Genomic DNA, 15591 nt, shown 5'->3' with positions numbered 1-15591 from the left:
ACGAGAATTGCTTTCACTCACTTAAAAAGACATATCCATGGTTAGAAAATTTCTATCTCAAACTGACTCTGAGAAACTGGTCCATGCATTCACATCAAGAAGGTTAGATTATTTTAAGGCAAAATTATCCAAACCATCAACACTTTAGCTGATTCAAAATGCAGCAGCCAAAATCATTACATATATGTGGAAAGTTGAGCACAAACCAAGCATTGAAGGCACTTCATTGGCTCCAAGTGCAATACAGAACCTTTAAAATCATTTTAGTAGTTCATAAGCCCCCCAGGGAATCTCTGACTTGCTCACTGTTTACAGTCCAGTCAGCCCTCAAAGGTCACCAGGTGCAAATCCTTTAGCTGTTCCTAGAATTAGATCTCAGTGTACTGAGGGTGCTTTCACTTACTGGGGTCCTTTTCTTTGGAACAAGCTGCCTGCTGACCTGAGAACAATTGCATATGTGCATTTAAAAACAAACTAAAAAACTTTTTTTTTTCTTTAAATTGAAACAGGCTCAATAAGAGTTTTTTGGTTTTATTGACTTTATTTTGCTCATATATATATATATATATATATATATATATATATATATATATATATATATATATATATATATATATATATATATATATATATATATATATATATATATATATATACACCCAGCACGCCCCTGCGGGCGGTTTATCCTTCAAGCTCGGGTCCTCTACCAGAGGCCTGGGAGCTTGAGGGTCCTGCGCAGTATCTTAGCTGTTCCCAGGACTGCGCTCTTCTGGACAGAGATCTCCGATGTTGTTCCCGGGATCTGCTGGAGCCACTCGCCTATCTTGGGAGTCACCGCACCTAGTGCTCCGATTACCACGGGGACCACCGTTACCTTCACCCTCCACATCCTCTCGAGCTCTTCTCTGAGCCCTTGGTATTTCTCCAGCTTCTCGTGTTCCTTCTTCCTGATATTGCTGTCATTCGGAACCGCTACATCGATCACTACGGCCGTCTTCTTCTGTTTGTCTACCACCACTATGTCCGGTTGGTTAGCCACCACCATTTTGTCCGTCTGTATCTGGAAGTCCCACAGGATCTTAGCTCGGTCATTCTCCACCACCCTTGGGGGCATCTCCCATTTTGACCTCGGGACTTCCAGGTTATACTCGGCACAGATGTTCCTGTACACTATGCCGGCCACTTGGTTATGGCGTTCCATGTATGCCTTGCCTGCTAGCATCTTGCACCCTGCTGTTATGTGCTGGATTGTCTCTGGGGCATCTTTACACAGCCTGCACCTGGGGTCTTGCCTGGTGTGATAGACCCCAGCCTCTATGGATCTTGTGCTCAGAGCTTGTTCTTGTGCTGCCATGATTAGTGCCTCTGTGCTGTCTTTCAGTCCAGCTTTGTCCAGCCACTGGTAGGATTTCTGGATATCAGCCACCTCCTCTATCTGCCGGTGGTACATACCGTGCAGGGGCCTGTCCTTCCATGATGGTTCCTCGTATCCCTCCTCTTTCTTGGGTTTCTGCTGCCTGAGGTATTCACTGAGCACTCGGTCAGTTGGGGCCATCTTCCCAATGTATTCTTGGATGTTCCTTGTCTCATCCTGGACTGTGGTGCTGACACTCACCAGTCCCCGGCCCCCTTCCTTCCGCTTAGCGTACAGCCTCAGGGTGCTGGACTTGGGGTGAAACCCTCCATGCATGGTCAGGAGCTTTCTTGTCTTTATGTCAGTGGCTTCTATCTCCTCCTTTGGCCAGCTTATTACCCCAGCAGGGTACCTGATCACGGGCAGGGCGTATGTGTTGATGGCCCGGATCTTGTTCTTACCATTCAGCTGACTCCTCAGGACTTGCCTGACCCTCTGCAGGTACTTGGTGGTTGCAGCCTTTCTAGCAGCCTCTTCATGGTTCCCATTTGCCTGCGGGATCCCCAGGTACTTGTAACTGTCCTCTATGTCTGCAATGTTGCCTTCTGGTAGTTCAATCCCCTCAGTTCTGACTACCTTCCCTCTCTTTGTTACCATCCGACTACACTTCTCCAGTCCGAACGACATTCCAATGTCATTGCTGTATAGCCTGGTAGTGTGGATCAGTGAATCGATGTCTCGTTCACTCTTGGCATACAGCTTGATGTCATCCATGTACAGGAGGTGGCTGACAACTGCTCCGTTCCGTAGTCGGTATCCGTAGCCAGTCTTGTTAATGATCTCACTGAGGGGGTTCAGGCCTATGCAGAACAGCAGTGGGGACAGAGCATCTCCTTGGTAGATCCCGCACTTGATGGTAACTTGTGCTATGGGCTTGGAGTTGGCCTCTAGTGTTGTACGCCACATCCCCATTGAGTTCCTGATGAAGGCTCTTAGGGTCCCATTGATCTTGTACAATTCTAGGCATTCCAGTATCCAGCTGTGGGGCATTGAGTCATAGGCCTTCTTGTAATCAATCCAGGCAGTGCACAGGTTGGTCAGTCTGGTCTTGCAGTCTCGGCAGTGATCAGTGAGATGCTTGGCTACAAGTTGAACAGCCACAAGGGGCAGTACCCTCCATGGAGAAGGAGGCTAGAGGGCAAGATCAAAGTAGCACGGAGGGAGGTTAGCCAACTAACGGAGTTGCAGAAAGGTGAGACAAATAAGGTGCCTAAGAAATACAGCAAGTTGTCCATACCTGAGGCCTTGGAAACTGCCAAGCAAAGGCTCACAGCCTTGGCCAGCCGCTTGAGGAGGTACACCAGAGAGATAGAAGGCAGGAGAATAAACCAGCTGTTCTCCACAGAACCAGCAAAGGTGTACTCTCAGTGGCAAGGGAACAATGAGAGAACAGCACCACCAAGGCTGGAGACGGAGCAATACTGGAAGAGCATATGGGAGAAGGATGCAACCCATAACGGCAATGCTCAGTGGCTAGAGGATCTGAGGGCAGACCACAGCGACCTCCCTGAACAGGGTCCAGTAACCATCACAGTGGCAGATATCCAAGAAAGGGTCTCCAGTATGAAGAGTTGGACAGCACCAGGGCCCGACATGGTTCACGCCTACTGGCTGAAGAAGCTGACTGCACTCCACGAGCGTCTGGCAGCACAAATGAACCAGCTGCTAGTTAACGAAAGACACCCAGAATGGCTAACTGAAGGCCGGACGGTCCTGATCCCCAAGGACCCCAAGAAGGGACCGGTCCCCTCCAACTACCGACCAATAACCTGCCTCAGTACTACATGGAAGCTCCTGTCAGGCATCATATCGGCTAAGATGAACAGGCACATGGGTCAATACATGAGCGGGACACAGAAAGGAATTGGCAAGAATATATATATATATATATATATATATATATATATATATATATATATATATATATATATATATATATATATATCGTTGCCTTTAGCCTTTATTCTAAACCTACACAGGTTTTTATGTTCTTCTGTACTGAGCACACTGAGTTTGCAGGTAATTAAATGGACTACATAAATACAGTTGCCATTGCAAAATGTAAAATAAAACGGAGTTGTATATAATATGACATTGACCGCAGCAATTTCCTGATGTTGTAAACCCGCTCAACATTTGGCAATAAAACCCTTTCTGATTCTGATTCTGATTGAAATAAAACAAAAAATCGTAATCATGTAAAGTTAAAAATGCGCATATATGTATATACACGCTCACTATTTTTTTTTATTAAAAAATAAGACTGTGGTCTTACTTTCTAAATAAGAAGAGCCAATTCTCCACCCTACAGCTTAGAAGCCGCAGGAATGTCTCTGCGCATCTATTCAAAGGATTAGGGTGAGCCTTTCGGGAGGTTCTGTACGTGGCAGCGCTTTCCTCCCCTCTCCGTACTTTTCATAACCCCTGGGTGCCAAGTGGATTTGCGTCCACATTCTCAAACGTGACTATCCCGTTTGAAAGCCACGAGAATGAAGGTAAGCTGACATTAAATGCTGTCTCGGATTAGCTATCGCACAAAATGCTGTGTAGCACTACATCACGGCAGAGTCCTTGAGCTCGCATGCCTCCCGAACATGCTGGGATGGTTGTCAATCGTGGGTCCAACAGGCTTCTGTTGTTTTTTTAGTGCACCAGATTGTACAGACTATCAGGTTCCCAAGGTTAAAGAAAACACAACATGTTATTCAGTGAGGTTTGTGTTCATTCCCGGTTACATTATAATGCGAGACACAGCTGAGTAGCAAATGTTCCACAGCGGACAAGGAGAAAGTTTTGAAAGTTTGCGCGAAACTTCGTGACCGAGCATCTCACGCGTGGATGACATTCTGTGTTTTACACACACTCACACACATACTTTGAATCGGAAAGTGTAGCTTTTTTCGGCACAGTGAATTAAAATCTCTACACAGCACGGACTACAGGACATTTACGGGACCAAAAAAAGGGAAGTGTTGGGAATTTCTAGAAACAGCCGTCCCGGGCTGACGTCACTGGGACGGCTCCTCTACTCTGGAGATGGTCTGCACACTCGGTCGCGGGGGAAGAGTGAGTTTTGCTCATCTTTACCTAATTTCTGCTCTCACGCAGACACGTAAGCAGCGTAAGATTGGTCTGATGTTAGCAGTTATCGACACATATTCCAGCCTCGCGGAGTTACATTGTTTCTATTTCATGTACCGCAAACAAATCACCTCTAGCTCTGCACCTGACGATTATTTTGATCGCTATTGGCTTTTAATATGCCAAATAACCATGTAAAACGAATGGGATAGCAGTGGCAGTTAAAGTACTTATACAAAATCCAAAAATATTAGTTTCATCTAATGTTAGAGTAATAAAAAAGATCAATTTACGACACTAAGGAACGTGCAGCTATCAGATATATATGTGTCTTTGAAAATTACGAAAAATTGTTAGTTATCAAAACTTAAATAACTTTAGTTATCCGAATAAATCATGTAAAACCGCTGAATGCTTATTATACTCACATTAGATTCGTAGAAATAGGTCACACAGGGCTGTTATATGTAATTGCAATATAAATTAACTCCCTTTAAAGGGGGTGAATTCACTGTGGCTGCCTACTGTTCACTGGGTTCAAAAGATTAGGTCTTGCATAGCTCCAAAAAAGGGCTTTGTTCTCCCTTAACAAATGGCACAGCGTCACTAAATACACTGGCCTGGTAGCGTGATGCCCTGCAGTGATTTATGCATGGTAGAATGCAAATAATTGTCTCTGGCTGTTATGGGAGTGTGTAAAAATGGAAGGTAACAAATAAATACATCTGCCAGCTGCATAAACCCAGAAGACAGGTGACTCTTACTAAATAAGCTGCAGCCACTGTCCTGATCCAACTGTTTTCAACTAAACTGAATGCTACAACTGTCTTGCTGTCAAGTAGGTAAAATCCCCAAATAAATGCAAAGATAAAATATATTTTGTTTTATTTAATAACTTATTAAATTAGGGTGATTTGGGTTATTATTGAGCTCCAGCAAACTTGCCTTAATATAAACCACAGTAGAAGTCAGTAGTTTTCCATGCTTTTCCTCTGGATAATGTTTCCATGGTCAGCAGAACATGATTGGGATCTTGGATGAGGAATGCTCTCTTTCCATATCAAAGTAGGGGATGTGTCATAAGTAGTATTTCCATTGATTTGCTGACCACACAAAACCACAAAATTGCTCCACTTTGCTGACCTCATCCTGTGACGTTTAGTGGAAGTGAAAGTCAAAGTGCGAGTGGCTATAGATGAAAATGAATGAAGGGGTTGCCCGCTTATACTAAAAGCCCTGAAGAATTGAGCAAATTGTTAGTACTTTGTCAGTAAGGATCTTAAAAAACACAAACCGTAACCAACCTAAGCTGGGTGTTAAAGAGGGAAATCTCTTTTTTTTTTTCCTGCCCACAGTGTAATTTGAACTGCACAGATTAGCAACGATCACCAGGTTGACTCTGGAATTTTTGTTCATTGCTGGAGGATAGTTCTGTGTCTTAAGACTGATGGCCATTGATTGCCTGGGCACGTTCACCTGTTCTGGGTATGGTACGTGCAGATGCTGTATGCGGTGCACCGTGTAACATGCATGTGACGTGGTTATGTGTCTATGTCTGCGTGTGGCCGTTGAGTTTGATCCTATTTACTGATTACATCAGTCGTTAAAATATCTGTTAAACATCAACTGCTTGCTTTTCTTCTTAGTGCACCAGAGTGGAAAAAATTGGCAAGTACCAGGCCTTTTTTTTCTTCTTCTCTCTTTTCAGATTTTAGTTTTCTGGCATGCAACTTCCATTTTTTTGCTTACATGCAAAGATAGCTGCATTTACTCCCATCTAGGTTTATCAAACACTGGAATTTGGTGTTTGGGGCCAAAAATCTACTCAGAAATGAATTTCTTTTGGGCTCTTCAACTTCTTTCTTCCTCATCCATAATTCTATTTAAACTATTCTGTTATGTTTGGGTGGGCGATGTCACTGTTTTCAACATTGTGGAATATAATTTTCCAGAGGAATTGTACAGATGTCATCATTAAATAAATAACAACACGTGATCTACCTTGCGTGACCCAATTAAATGTGTGACTGATTACAAAATGGTTGGGGTGCTCATTGGACACACTTTCCATCTTGGAGTTATAACAGATTTAGCGTACCAGACTTGAAGTAGCTGTGAGTGGACAAACATTCACAACATTCACACAACAGTCAGAGTGAAAAACAGGGTGCAGAGATTAATAAGTGGCACTTTTTGCCTTTAAAGTGATCCAAACATATGGGCTTTTGGCTAGAATGTCCACCCGTGCTGTCATGGAGCATATGTCCTGCAAACATGAGCCATTCAGATTCAAGGTTAGGCTTCAGGGGAAAAACTAAACAAAATTTGGTAGAAGTATTTTGCAGCAGTGTTGAAATATTGCATCATTCAGACTGCTCCGTCCTCTTTGCACAAGCCCGAGGTCATAAATGCTTAATTTTTTTCCCCCTTGTTTGTATTTCTTAGAAATGAAATGTTTATATAAACATATATTAAATGAAAGATATTTTATCTTTGCACATTGATATGTTTAATCTTCTTCCTCTTAAAACTCAAATTTATTTTAGTGTTTTCACCAGTCGGACAGATGTTGCATAGACCAGCCATGCTTGTTGTGTTTAGTTTTTCTCAAGTATGTAAAGTCCCATAGAAGAGTAGAACAAGATGACCACAGAAGTTGAACGTTTTACTCTAAGTGCAAACATTTGCTCCTAATAGGAACCCCTGCCCCACTGCAGACCTTGCATCCTGATGTCTTTGCCAGAGACTGTGTTGCTTTGGTTCCTTATCTCACTTACAGAGCCACTCCTCCATGTAAAGCAGGAAAGTCTGAACAAACTCAACCTCAGTATGAACTGGCAGAGATACTTTTAGGCTATTATCATTGAGTTCAGGCCAGTTTTGCAAATGCTCAACATTAAAACTGATGCTCCTTAATGCAATGGCAAAATGTTGAAGATCTGCCTGCTTTCTCCTACCTACCTCGGTCTGAGATGCATGCACACAACTTTGGCCTGTGTACAAAGTGCAGCTGTGCATACCTGCACTCTCGGGACCTCTCTGGACATCCTAGCCTGTCCTCTCCCCCTCATTTTACTTTCTAGAAAAACCCGACACCACTCGAGTAGTAAGTGTACCAGTCCTCTTTTTCAGGAATGTTGCCACCTGCAGAAACAGGCCAGACTCTGTTTGAGCTGAGCAATGATACTGGCAGTAAATTACAAGGCGAGAGAAGCAATCGTTTACTTTTTAGTTTGAGACTTTGGGGATGATTATCTAGCCAGTGTTTAAGCCAACTCAAAATGCTTAAACGTAACACACAAGAAGCTGAATTTATACTGCAAGGAATATATTTATTAATATATATAGTCTTAGTAATGCACACAAAGTTGCATTAAAGAATGTCTTAGCCTTCTTTCTGAGTTCAGCATAAAGGTTTTCAGCCAATATACATCTGTCAGCTCAGCATAAGGCTTGTGCTTTTTGTCAGTCGTGTCACTCAAATGCAAATATATTTATTCTGCATACAATGCAAATTTAGTCACATTCTTTGTGAACTGATTTAAAGCTCTCATACATTCAGGAAGAGACAGTGAAAGTTTTTTTTTTTTTCTGTGTTTCAAAAACGTGTAACTTTTTCTTTTAATCCCAAAATGAACAGTGCGGCTAAATGTGTGCTGCTTCGTCTCTCCTGAATCTTGGTCCAGTCATATCATTTTTTTGATCATTTGGCTACAAAGTTACACCCTCTGTGGTACATTCCAGTGTAATAGCTGTAATTGTAAATGTTAAAAGAGAAGATGAGGAAAAATAGTTCTTTCCTATACACGTTAAGGAGATTTCACAGCCTTTCTTCAGTCGCGCCTGCTGTAGATTAGCATCGGCATGTCTGTGTCAGATGTTTACCCCATCAGAAGAATCAGGATGTCACATATGAGCCACATTCCACCTGTGTTTGCGTCACACCATCACTGGCAGACAGATATGGTGCTTACACACTGACATTTATTTCCTGTAAATTTGTTATACTTGTTCCTTTTGGACATCATGTTGCTTTCTTATTGTCACTGTAGAAAATCACTGAATTTGCCCAGAAGGTGTCAGTCAAATAGTTTCTCTTTCCAGGAGGTTATTAAGCTATTTCTTTACTCAAATTTATTCAAACATCAATGTGTCTGTGCTTGCAGTTAGAATTATAGATGTGTACGTTTTAAACATACTGTAGTAAACAGTCATCAGTGCCAAGTGATGTTTTAAAAACAGAAGGAAAGGAGAAAGTAGCACACAGTTGCTTTTTACAGTCTTGGACTGATGTTACTTCTACTTTTTCTGCTCAGCCCTGTAGCTGGCTCCGATACTTAATCCTCATAACACTACTAATGCATTGTGGCAAAGTCTGCCATTAATAAACACTGAGGTTTTGTGCCTTATTGTGTTTTATTTAGTGTGTCAAATGCATCTAATTGCATGGAAATGTAGGTTATATTTTTAAAAGCAAGGCACGTAAGTAAGTAAATAGGTACATAAGATTATCTTCAGTGCACGAGCTCATTTCCAAAATAAATTTTCTGGTTGTCATGTTGAATTGTAGAGCAGGAGACTGAAAATGAACTTATGCCGACCTGGCGCGACCCTGATGGAAAGAGAAATGAGAAAATTACACACATAAACATATTAAAAATATACTGTTCAGTTACAGCTGTGTCCCCTATTTTTCCCTTCTCAGTGAGAACTGGGAACAATAGACCATGACTCATTTGTAGGAAACGTGCTGGAAACTTTTGAGAATTGTTTGGCGATCTGCAAATTTAGTCTGGAAACACAGAGTCAGACTTGGTGTAACACAAACTGAAAGTTTGAAACTTTTTATATATGATACGCTTACAAATTGTGTTAAACGGCTTTAAGGAGGAATACTTCAAAAAAGACACTTTATTCATAGAGATTTATAGAAAACGGTGGATAAAAAAATCGTTTTATATGCTTTATAATGTTCAGCATAACTAGTTTATTTTGCGTGCCACTGTGACATGATGTGATTATGGTTTTTTTTTTTATGTAATTGCAGGTTACTGAACAAGGCAGAATGAGCAAAGTCCTGCTTTTTGTCTCCTCGGTCCTGCTGTGTTGCTGCCGGACCACACGGGCAGAGATCTTTACATCCATTGGTAGGTTTACTGGTTGTCAGGGCAGCTAGTCCACTTATCACAGTGTTGCTGCCTCCTTCACATACTGAAGTGTCCTTGGGCCTGACTCTTAAAAATGAGTCAGGCCGATCGGTGTCCTGTGTGTGTGAGAGAGAGAGAGAGAGAGACTGGTAGAATTTGACAGACATTGCTGCTAACCTGTATTGCCTCCTTTTTGTCCTATTATAAGTCAATGGGTAATAAAATTGTGGGGAAAATCCCATCTTTTGGAAGGCATCAAAATAAAATGAATATGTTCTATAAAAGGTCAAGAGAACAAATAGAAAATAAAATATTAGTATCTGTTCCAACAATTATCCTCAAGCAGATTTGCAAACTTTGTCAGTTCTTTAAACATTTAGTGTTAGAATCCAGAAACTCTAGAAAGCATTGGTGAGTGAGCCTTTAATCTGTCATCAGGTGTTTGGAATTACTTGGGACTCATTTACAGGACTTGCATGAATAGTCAATCATTCATTCAATTGATTAATCAAACCAAGCCCACGGGTCAAGAGCTCAGTGCTACTCTGGATTTAAAAAAAAAAACAATCTTGATTGATGCCTTACTAATTACCTGTGTTGTTTTTAATCAAATCGGCCACGTTTGGCCACAATAATAGGATGCTGAATTGCTCAAGAATGTACATCTGTGCTTTTCACTTTGTATTAAATGGAGGATGTGGCCAGAAGAGGACTAATAATAACTTTATAGAGAAATAGTTGTGGTACATAGATTCCTCTTTCTTTCTTTCAAATCAGTGCTCAGATATTCAACATGATTTCCGTAGAAATTAATCTCTTGAACCACTTTAAAAGGGAAAAAAAGCTTTTCTTACACAATGCCCTTGATTTGTGCAATCACAGAGACATTGCTGGCATACAGAAAATGCTTTTTGTATACAATATGTGTCACATCGCTCAACTGGTTAGTTCTTATTGCTTGGAAAGGTATACTGATGTGCTGTTCTGTTGATTTAATGCACTTAGGTGGTCAGATATGCTGTTTGCATGCAAAAACAATGCAGACTTGTCATCCTCTGTCTTTTAAAACTTCTGTTAAGCTAAGCAATCCAATGAGGATGTTTACTAAGCACACTACACCCCATCTATCTCTTCCAAGGCTCATGGGTGGGTGCTTAACTGTAATTTTGCTGAGTAATTCTATAGTATTAAAGCCCCGCAGTTTTTGGCTGAAGAGTTATTTTCAGCCTAAGTCTGAGGGGAGTGGTGGGGAGAAAGTGTTACCAGAAATAGACTCATTTTTTTCTTTGGCTTTTAAAGCAAAATACAACAGAAAAACATTTCTATAGCTTTTTGGGTTTTTTTTTTACTGACTCCTCAAACCAAAGTACCTGACAACACGTATTCACATATTTCCACGCACACTAATACAGCTTTTTATAATACAGTCTAACCAATGTGCCTGTCTTACAGCTAATATTTATTTACCCATTAACCTAATATCCCTGTGTTCATTGTGGGAGCAAACAAGAGTGCCCAGAGGAAAATCCCACATGGAGAACATGCTGAACAAACAGAAAGGTCTCTCGACCGTCTGATCAGCAGGCTAAGCGCTGCACCGACATGTCATCAAGTATCGCTTGATGGAGTTTTAATGTGAAATGAGTCATTTTGTCTCAGAAACACTAAACCTGCAAATTGCTTGAAATTGTAATAATAAACAAGCTGATGTTGACTTTATCCTCAGTGAAACGTCTAATTTACCTTCATATCTGTGTGTGTGCCTACAGGCCAAATGACAGACCTGATCTACACAGAAAAGGAGCTGGTTCAGTCTCTGAGGGAGTACATCAAAGCAGAGGAGTCCAAGCTGGCCGCTGTAAAAAGGTACATTCTGAACTCTCAGATATCACCCCATATTAGTCTGTTTATGTGTGTTACTTTTCCTTTAATCCGTTCTCACATTTATAGGGTAAGTTGATATGAAGTGTATTGTCTCTCTATAAAATGTGTAGTAGAATCACCCTGTATCCGTTTCTTAGCTGGGCCAATAAACTTGATGCCCTGACCCGAGTGTCCACCGCTGACCCAGAAGGCTACCTGGCTCACCCAGTGAATGCCTATAAACTGATGAAGAGACTCAACACTGAGTGGTCTGAACTGGAGAGCCTGGTACTTCAGAATCCCGCTGATGGTAAGGATATATCTCCAAAGCAGTATTTTACTAAAGGAGCACTCGTGAAGTGCCCTGATTTGAACTCTGCTTGGAAAAATTAGGATGTTTTCTGTGTGGTCTGTGAGATCTTGCAGATCATCACGTGCATGCTACAATCAGACAAAGGGGAAATGTTTTTTAAATAGTGCCTACCTCTGTGTCTAGAGCAGTTCATTTGCCACTTTACTTATTGCATGTTGCAAAATATAGAGAAATACCTCAGTGTATGTTTTCTTGGCCAAATCTGTATGTTACCCTTTATTAATCCCAAATCAATAGCATTCTTTTAATGGCTTTTAAAGCAAAACCCAACAGGAAAAACTTTTCTAGTTTTTTGTAATTTTACTGACTAATCAAACCACTCTACCTGGCAACCCGTATTCACCTATTCTATGTATTGTCACCATGACACAATATATACAGTAATATATATCTCTCAGCATAACCAAAAGGCAAGCAGCACAGAGCAAATATAAGCTCCAGAATGGATGTGAGGAGAATGAATGCAGCTTTTGCTGGGGAGTGGAAATGTTTACTGTGCTGCTTTGTCCACATGCTGTGATCAAGAACAGAGCTTGTCATGTTTTAGCTGCAGCTGTTCTTCATATCTGCATATTTTGGCAATGAAGAGTGTGTGTGTCTTTGTCTCTGTGCACTTGGACCTGAAAGTGTGTACGTGTTTAGACACAGGACCATATCTGTGTAAGGCAGATAAACTTAGCATATGTGTACAGAATTCAGTAACTGTGTATTGCACGGTTGTGATGCTATTGTGTAGTACAGTCTGTGAAGAAACGCAAACACACAGAGACTGACTAAAAAGGCGAAGACACATTCCAGCTACACCTTTAGAGCTGGTACATCTAGATCAATATGATGTTGCTGTTCTGCATGTGTAAGTAAACGATTAAGTACCAACAAGTTAAAAATGACCCAAATTTGAATTATATGTGAGTGTTGTGAGTGTCATGTGATACATGCAAATGAGATGTACAGAAAGACATTCTCACTTTCTGTCCAGGGTTCGTCTCCAACATGTCCGTACACAGACAATATTTCCCAGACGAGGAAGATGAGACGGGTGCAGCCAAGGCGTTGATGCGCCTGCAGGACACGTACCAACTGGATTCTGAAGCCTTCTCCAAAGGAAAGCTGCCAGGTAAGCAAGAAGTGTGTGTGTTGAATATAAAAAAGCATGAAAATATCACAAAGGGCAGAGTAACTTAAGCATGTCATGGAAAAGTAATTAATATTAAGTTAATAAATAACTTAATAATTATTATGTTATTTATTAATAACTTAATAAATGGTGCACATTTTAAAAAAAGTGGTATGTCTTAAGTACATTTTGTTCAGTCATTTAGTCTTACTGAGTGCTTTCCATCAGGTGTGCACTCGAATGCTGTACTGACCGTGGATGACTGCTTCGACATGGGAAAGACGGCTTACAACGATGCAGACTATTACCATGCCGTGCTGTGGCTGCAGCAGGCCTTGAAACAGCTGGACGATGGCGAGGAAGCTGTGGTTTCCAAGGCAGACATTTTGGACTACCTCAGCTACTCTGTTTACCAAATGGGTGACCTCCCTCGAGCCATTGAACTGACGCGACGGCTTGTAGCTATTGGTAAGACACAACATAGGCAAATGAAGCGTTCTTCCTGCACACCAACGCTCATTACACACACACACACACACACACACACACGCACACACACACACACACACACACACACACTCTATTTCCAGCCTGAGTCGGACAGAGATGTAGTCTTCCTTGTAAATATAAAAACTGGATGAATGGAGTTCATGGGACACATGTTTAGATCAAATGTTTTATGTAAATATGTTTAAAGATTTAAGTCTTTTTCATTTGTTTCTAATTACACCTTCTTCTACAACTCAATTTCTCTACTGTGCTGTAATTAATAGTTTGCTTTCTTCTGGTTTCACTAGTTACTACAGTTCACTCTCCTCTCTGACTGTTGTGGTGCTCTGTGCTCACCACAGTAGCTGGGAGTTGTCCGTTCGAGAAAAAAAAAGTGGCCTGTGGGTTTAAACTGTTATTTTAGCCTCTGTATCACAGGCTCTGACAGCTATAGGTCACAGGCTACAGCTGCATTTTTAAGTTGTGGTATACTTGTTTACTTGTCAAGTGAAATGAATCGAGCTGTTGTAGAGGTGAAACGGTATGCCATCAAGTGCGGCAAAAATATCCTGCAAATAGCACCTCATACAGAAATACTCCAGTATGTGACTCGCCCGTAAAAGTGGGACGCAAATGTACAGCATGAAAACACATTTCTCGGACATTTTCCAGCACATACCTGGCTATTTATATACAAGACAGCACATCTGAAATGGAGGAGAGAAACATGATATTCTCACTGTCTCATAACCTGCAGTAATATTAATTCTATCAGGAGATCCTGAGGTTGTAGTCATTCTGGAAATTTCCTAACTAAATGTGTAATGCTGTAAGCGCACATGCTTACAGTCCTGTGTAAAACTACACCCAGCAAACTGCAAACACATTAACACCCTAGAAGAACCACAACAAAATCAACATGTAGGATAAACAATAACTAAAATACACTTAAAGTTTCTTTGTTTCTGTAAATGAGCTGACTTTGCTGCTAAATTAATTAGGCTTCAATGAAGAGGCACTACCTGCAAATTCCACAAGAGGGTGCACTTTTTCCATTATTTAACTCAGTTACTTTAGTAACTCAACAACAAATAACAAGAAGAAGACACAAAGGAGAAGTTTTTTGATAATAGTAGGTTTTCTTAGTGTTGTATTCACTAAGAAAATCTTCAAGATTAAAAAAATTTGAAGTTAAAAATACTCATAATTGTTCTGTTGCTGGCAAATGAGTAAATGCAGTTATATCACAAAGTCTTAACAAAATAAAATGGAAAACAGCCAGATTTCAGGGTTATTTATTTGTTTGTTTGTTTGTTTTCAGTGTCTACCTACTATGACTACTGTTTGAAATGTGTTATTAGCACACACGGGATACGGCTCCAAAGTGTTTCATATCATCACGTTCTTCTACCTCTGCTAATCACTTTTGTTGTATTGACAGATCCCAGCCACCAGAGGGCAGGAGGAAACCTCCGTTATTTTGAGCAGCTACTGATGAAGCAGCTCCGTGAGATGAACCAAGACTACCAGCCTCCATCTGAGGAGCCCATTCAGCTGGGAACCTACAGTAGACCCAAAGACCATCTCCCTGAGAGAGAGTCCTATGAGGCTCTGTGCAGAGGAGAGGGGATCCAAATGGCGAGTCATCCTGCAGACTCTATTTTGAGTCGCTATTTTGTGAAACCAAATCCTAAATTGAATATTTATGTGTTTTCATTGATTTTTATGGACATTCATTGTTAGGCTGTTTTTCTGATGCTATGTAAAATCAGCACTAGCCAAGCCAAAAACGTCAGCCCTGATTTAAGATGTATTTAATCCTGAAAAGCAATACACAAGAAACTAATTTTGACTCTGTTGCAGATTTTTCTATGTGCAAACTATAACCAAACTATAAAGGAGGATTAAAGTATAATTGTCCAAACATGGTGATTATTTGTGCACAATAAGAGCACAGAAACTTTTATAGACAACAACTGGAAACCTATTGCATAATTAGATGTGTTTATTGTCAGCAGGCTGAATCAAAAGAAACTGGATTCCATTAGTGTTTTTACTAGTGTATGATTTAGTAACCCTTTTGGTACCTAAGCTACAACTCTTGCTT

At 40.9% G+C, this 15591-nt stretch overlaps 1 protein-coding gene across 7 annotated transcripts in view; it reads left to right on the top strand.

The window, feature by feature from the left end:
* The window catches only part of p4ha2 (procollagen-proline, 2-oxoglutarate 4-dioxygenase (proline 4-hydroxylase), alpha polypeptide 2), a 53985-nt gene that overhangs the window by 26305 nt on the left and 12089 nt on the right, over nt 1-15591 (top strand). For 2 of the 7 annotated variants that reach the window (XM_085470744.1, XM_085470745.1), the window contains exons 3-8: nt 9543-9642; nt 11412-11508; nt 11664-11815; nt 12858-12995; nt 13224-13463; nt 14926-15122. In XM_085470744.1, the coding sequence (XP_085326870.1) occupies nt 9543-9642; nt 11412-11508; nt 11664-11815; nt 12858-12995; nt 13224-13463; nt 14926-15122 (924 nt within the window). Of the gene's footprint in view, nt 1-3747; nt 3910-4083; nt 4481-5850; nt 5986-9542; nt 9643-11411; nt 11509-11663; nt 11816-12857; nt 12996-13223; nt 13464-14925; nt 15123-15591 lie in introns of those variants that run through there. The other 5 variants (XM_085470749.1, XM_085470748.1, XM_085470747.1 and 2 more) reach the window with 5 other exon arrangements.

This window comes from Copadichromis virginalis, linkage group LG10 (genome assembly GCF_057382275.1).
Source record: "Copadichromis virginalis isolate Kocher_CV1m ecotype Utaka linkage group LG10, C_Virginalis_male_GT1.1, whole genome shotgun sequence".
In the NCBI taxonomy this organism is placed as follows: Eukaryota; Metazoa; Chordata; class Actinopteri; order Cichliformes; family Cichlidae; genus Copadichromis; species Copadichromis virginalis.
The sequence above is the reverse complement of the archived record's forward strand: the minus strand, read 5'-3'. Positions and strand labels throughout refer to the sequence as shown.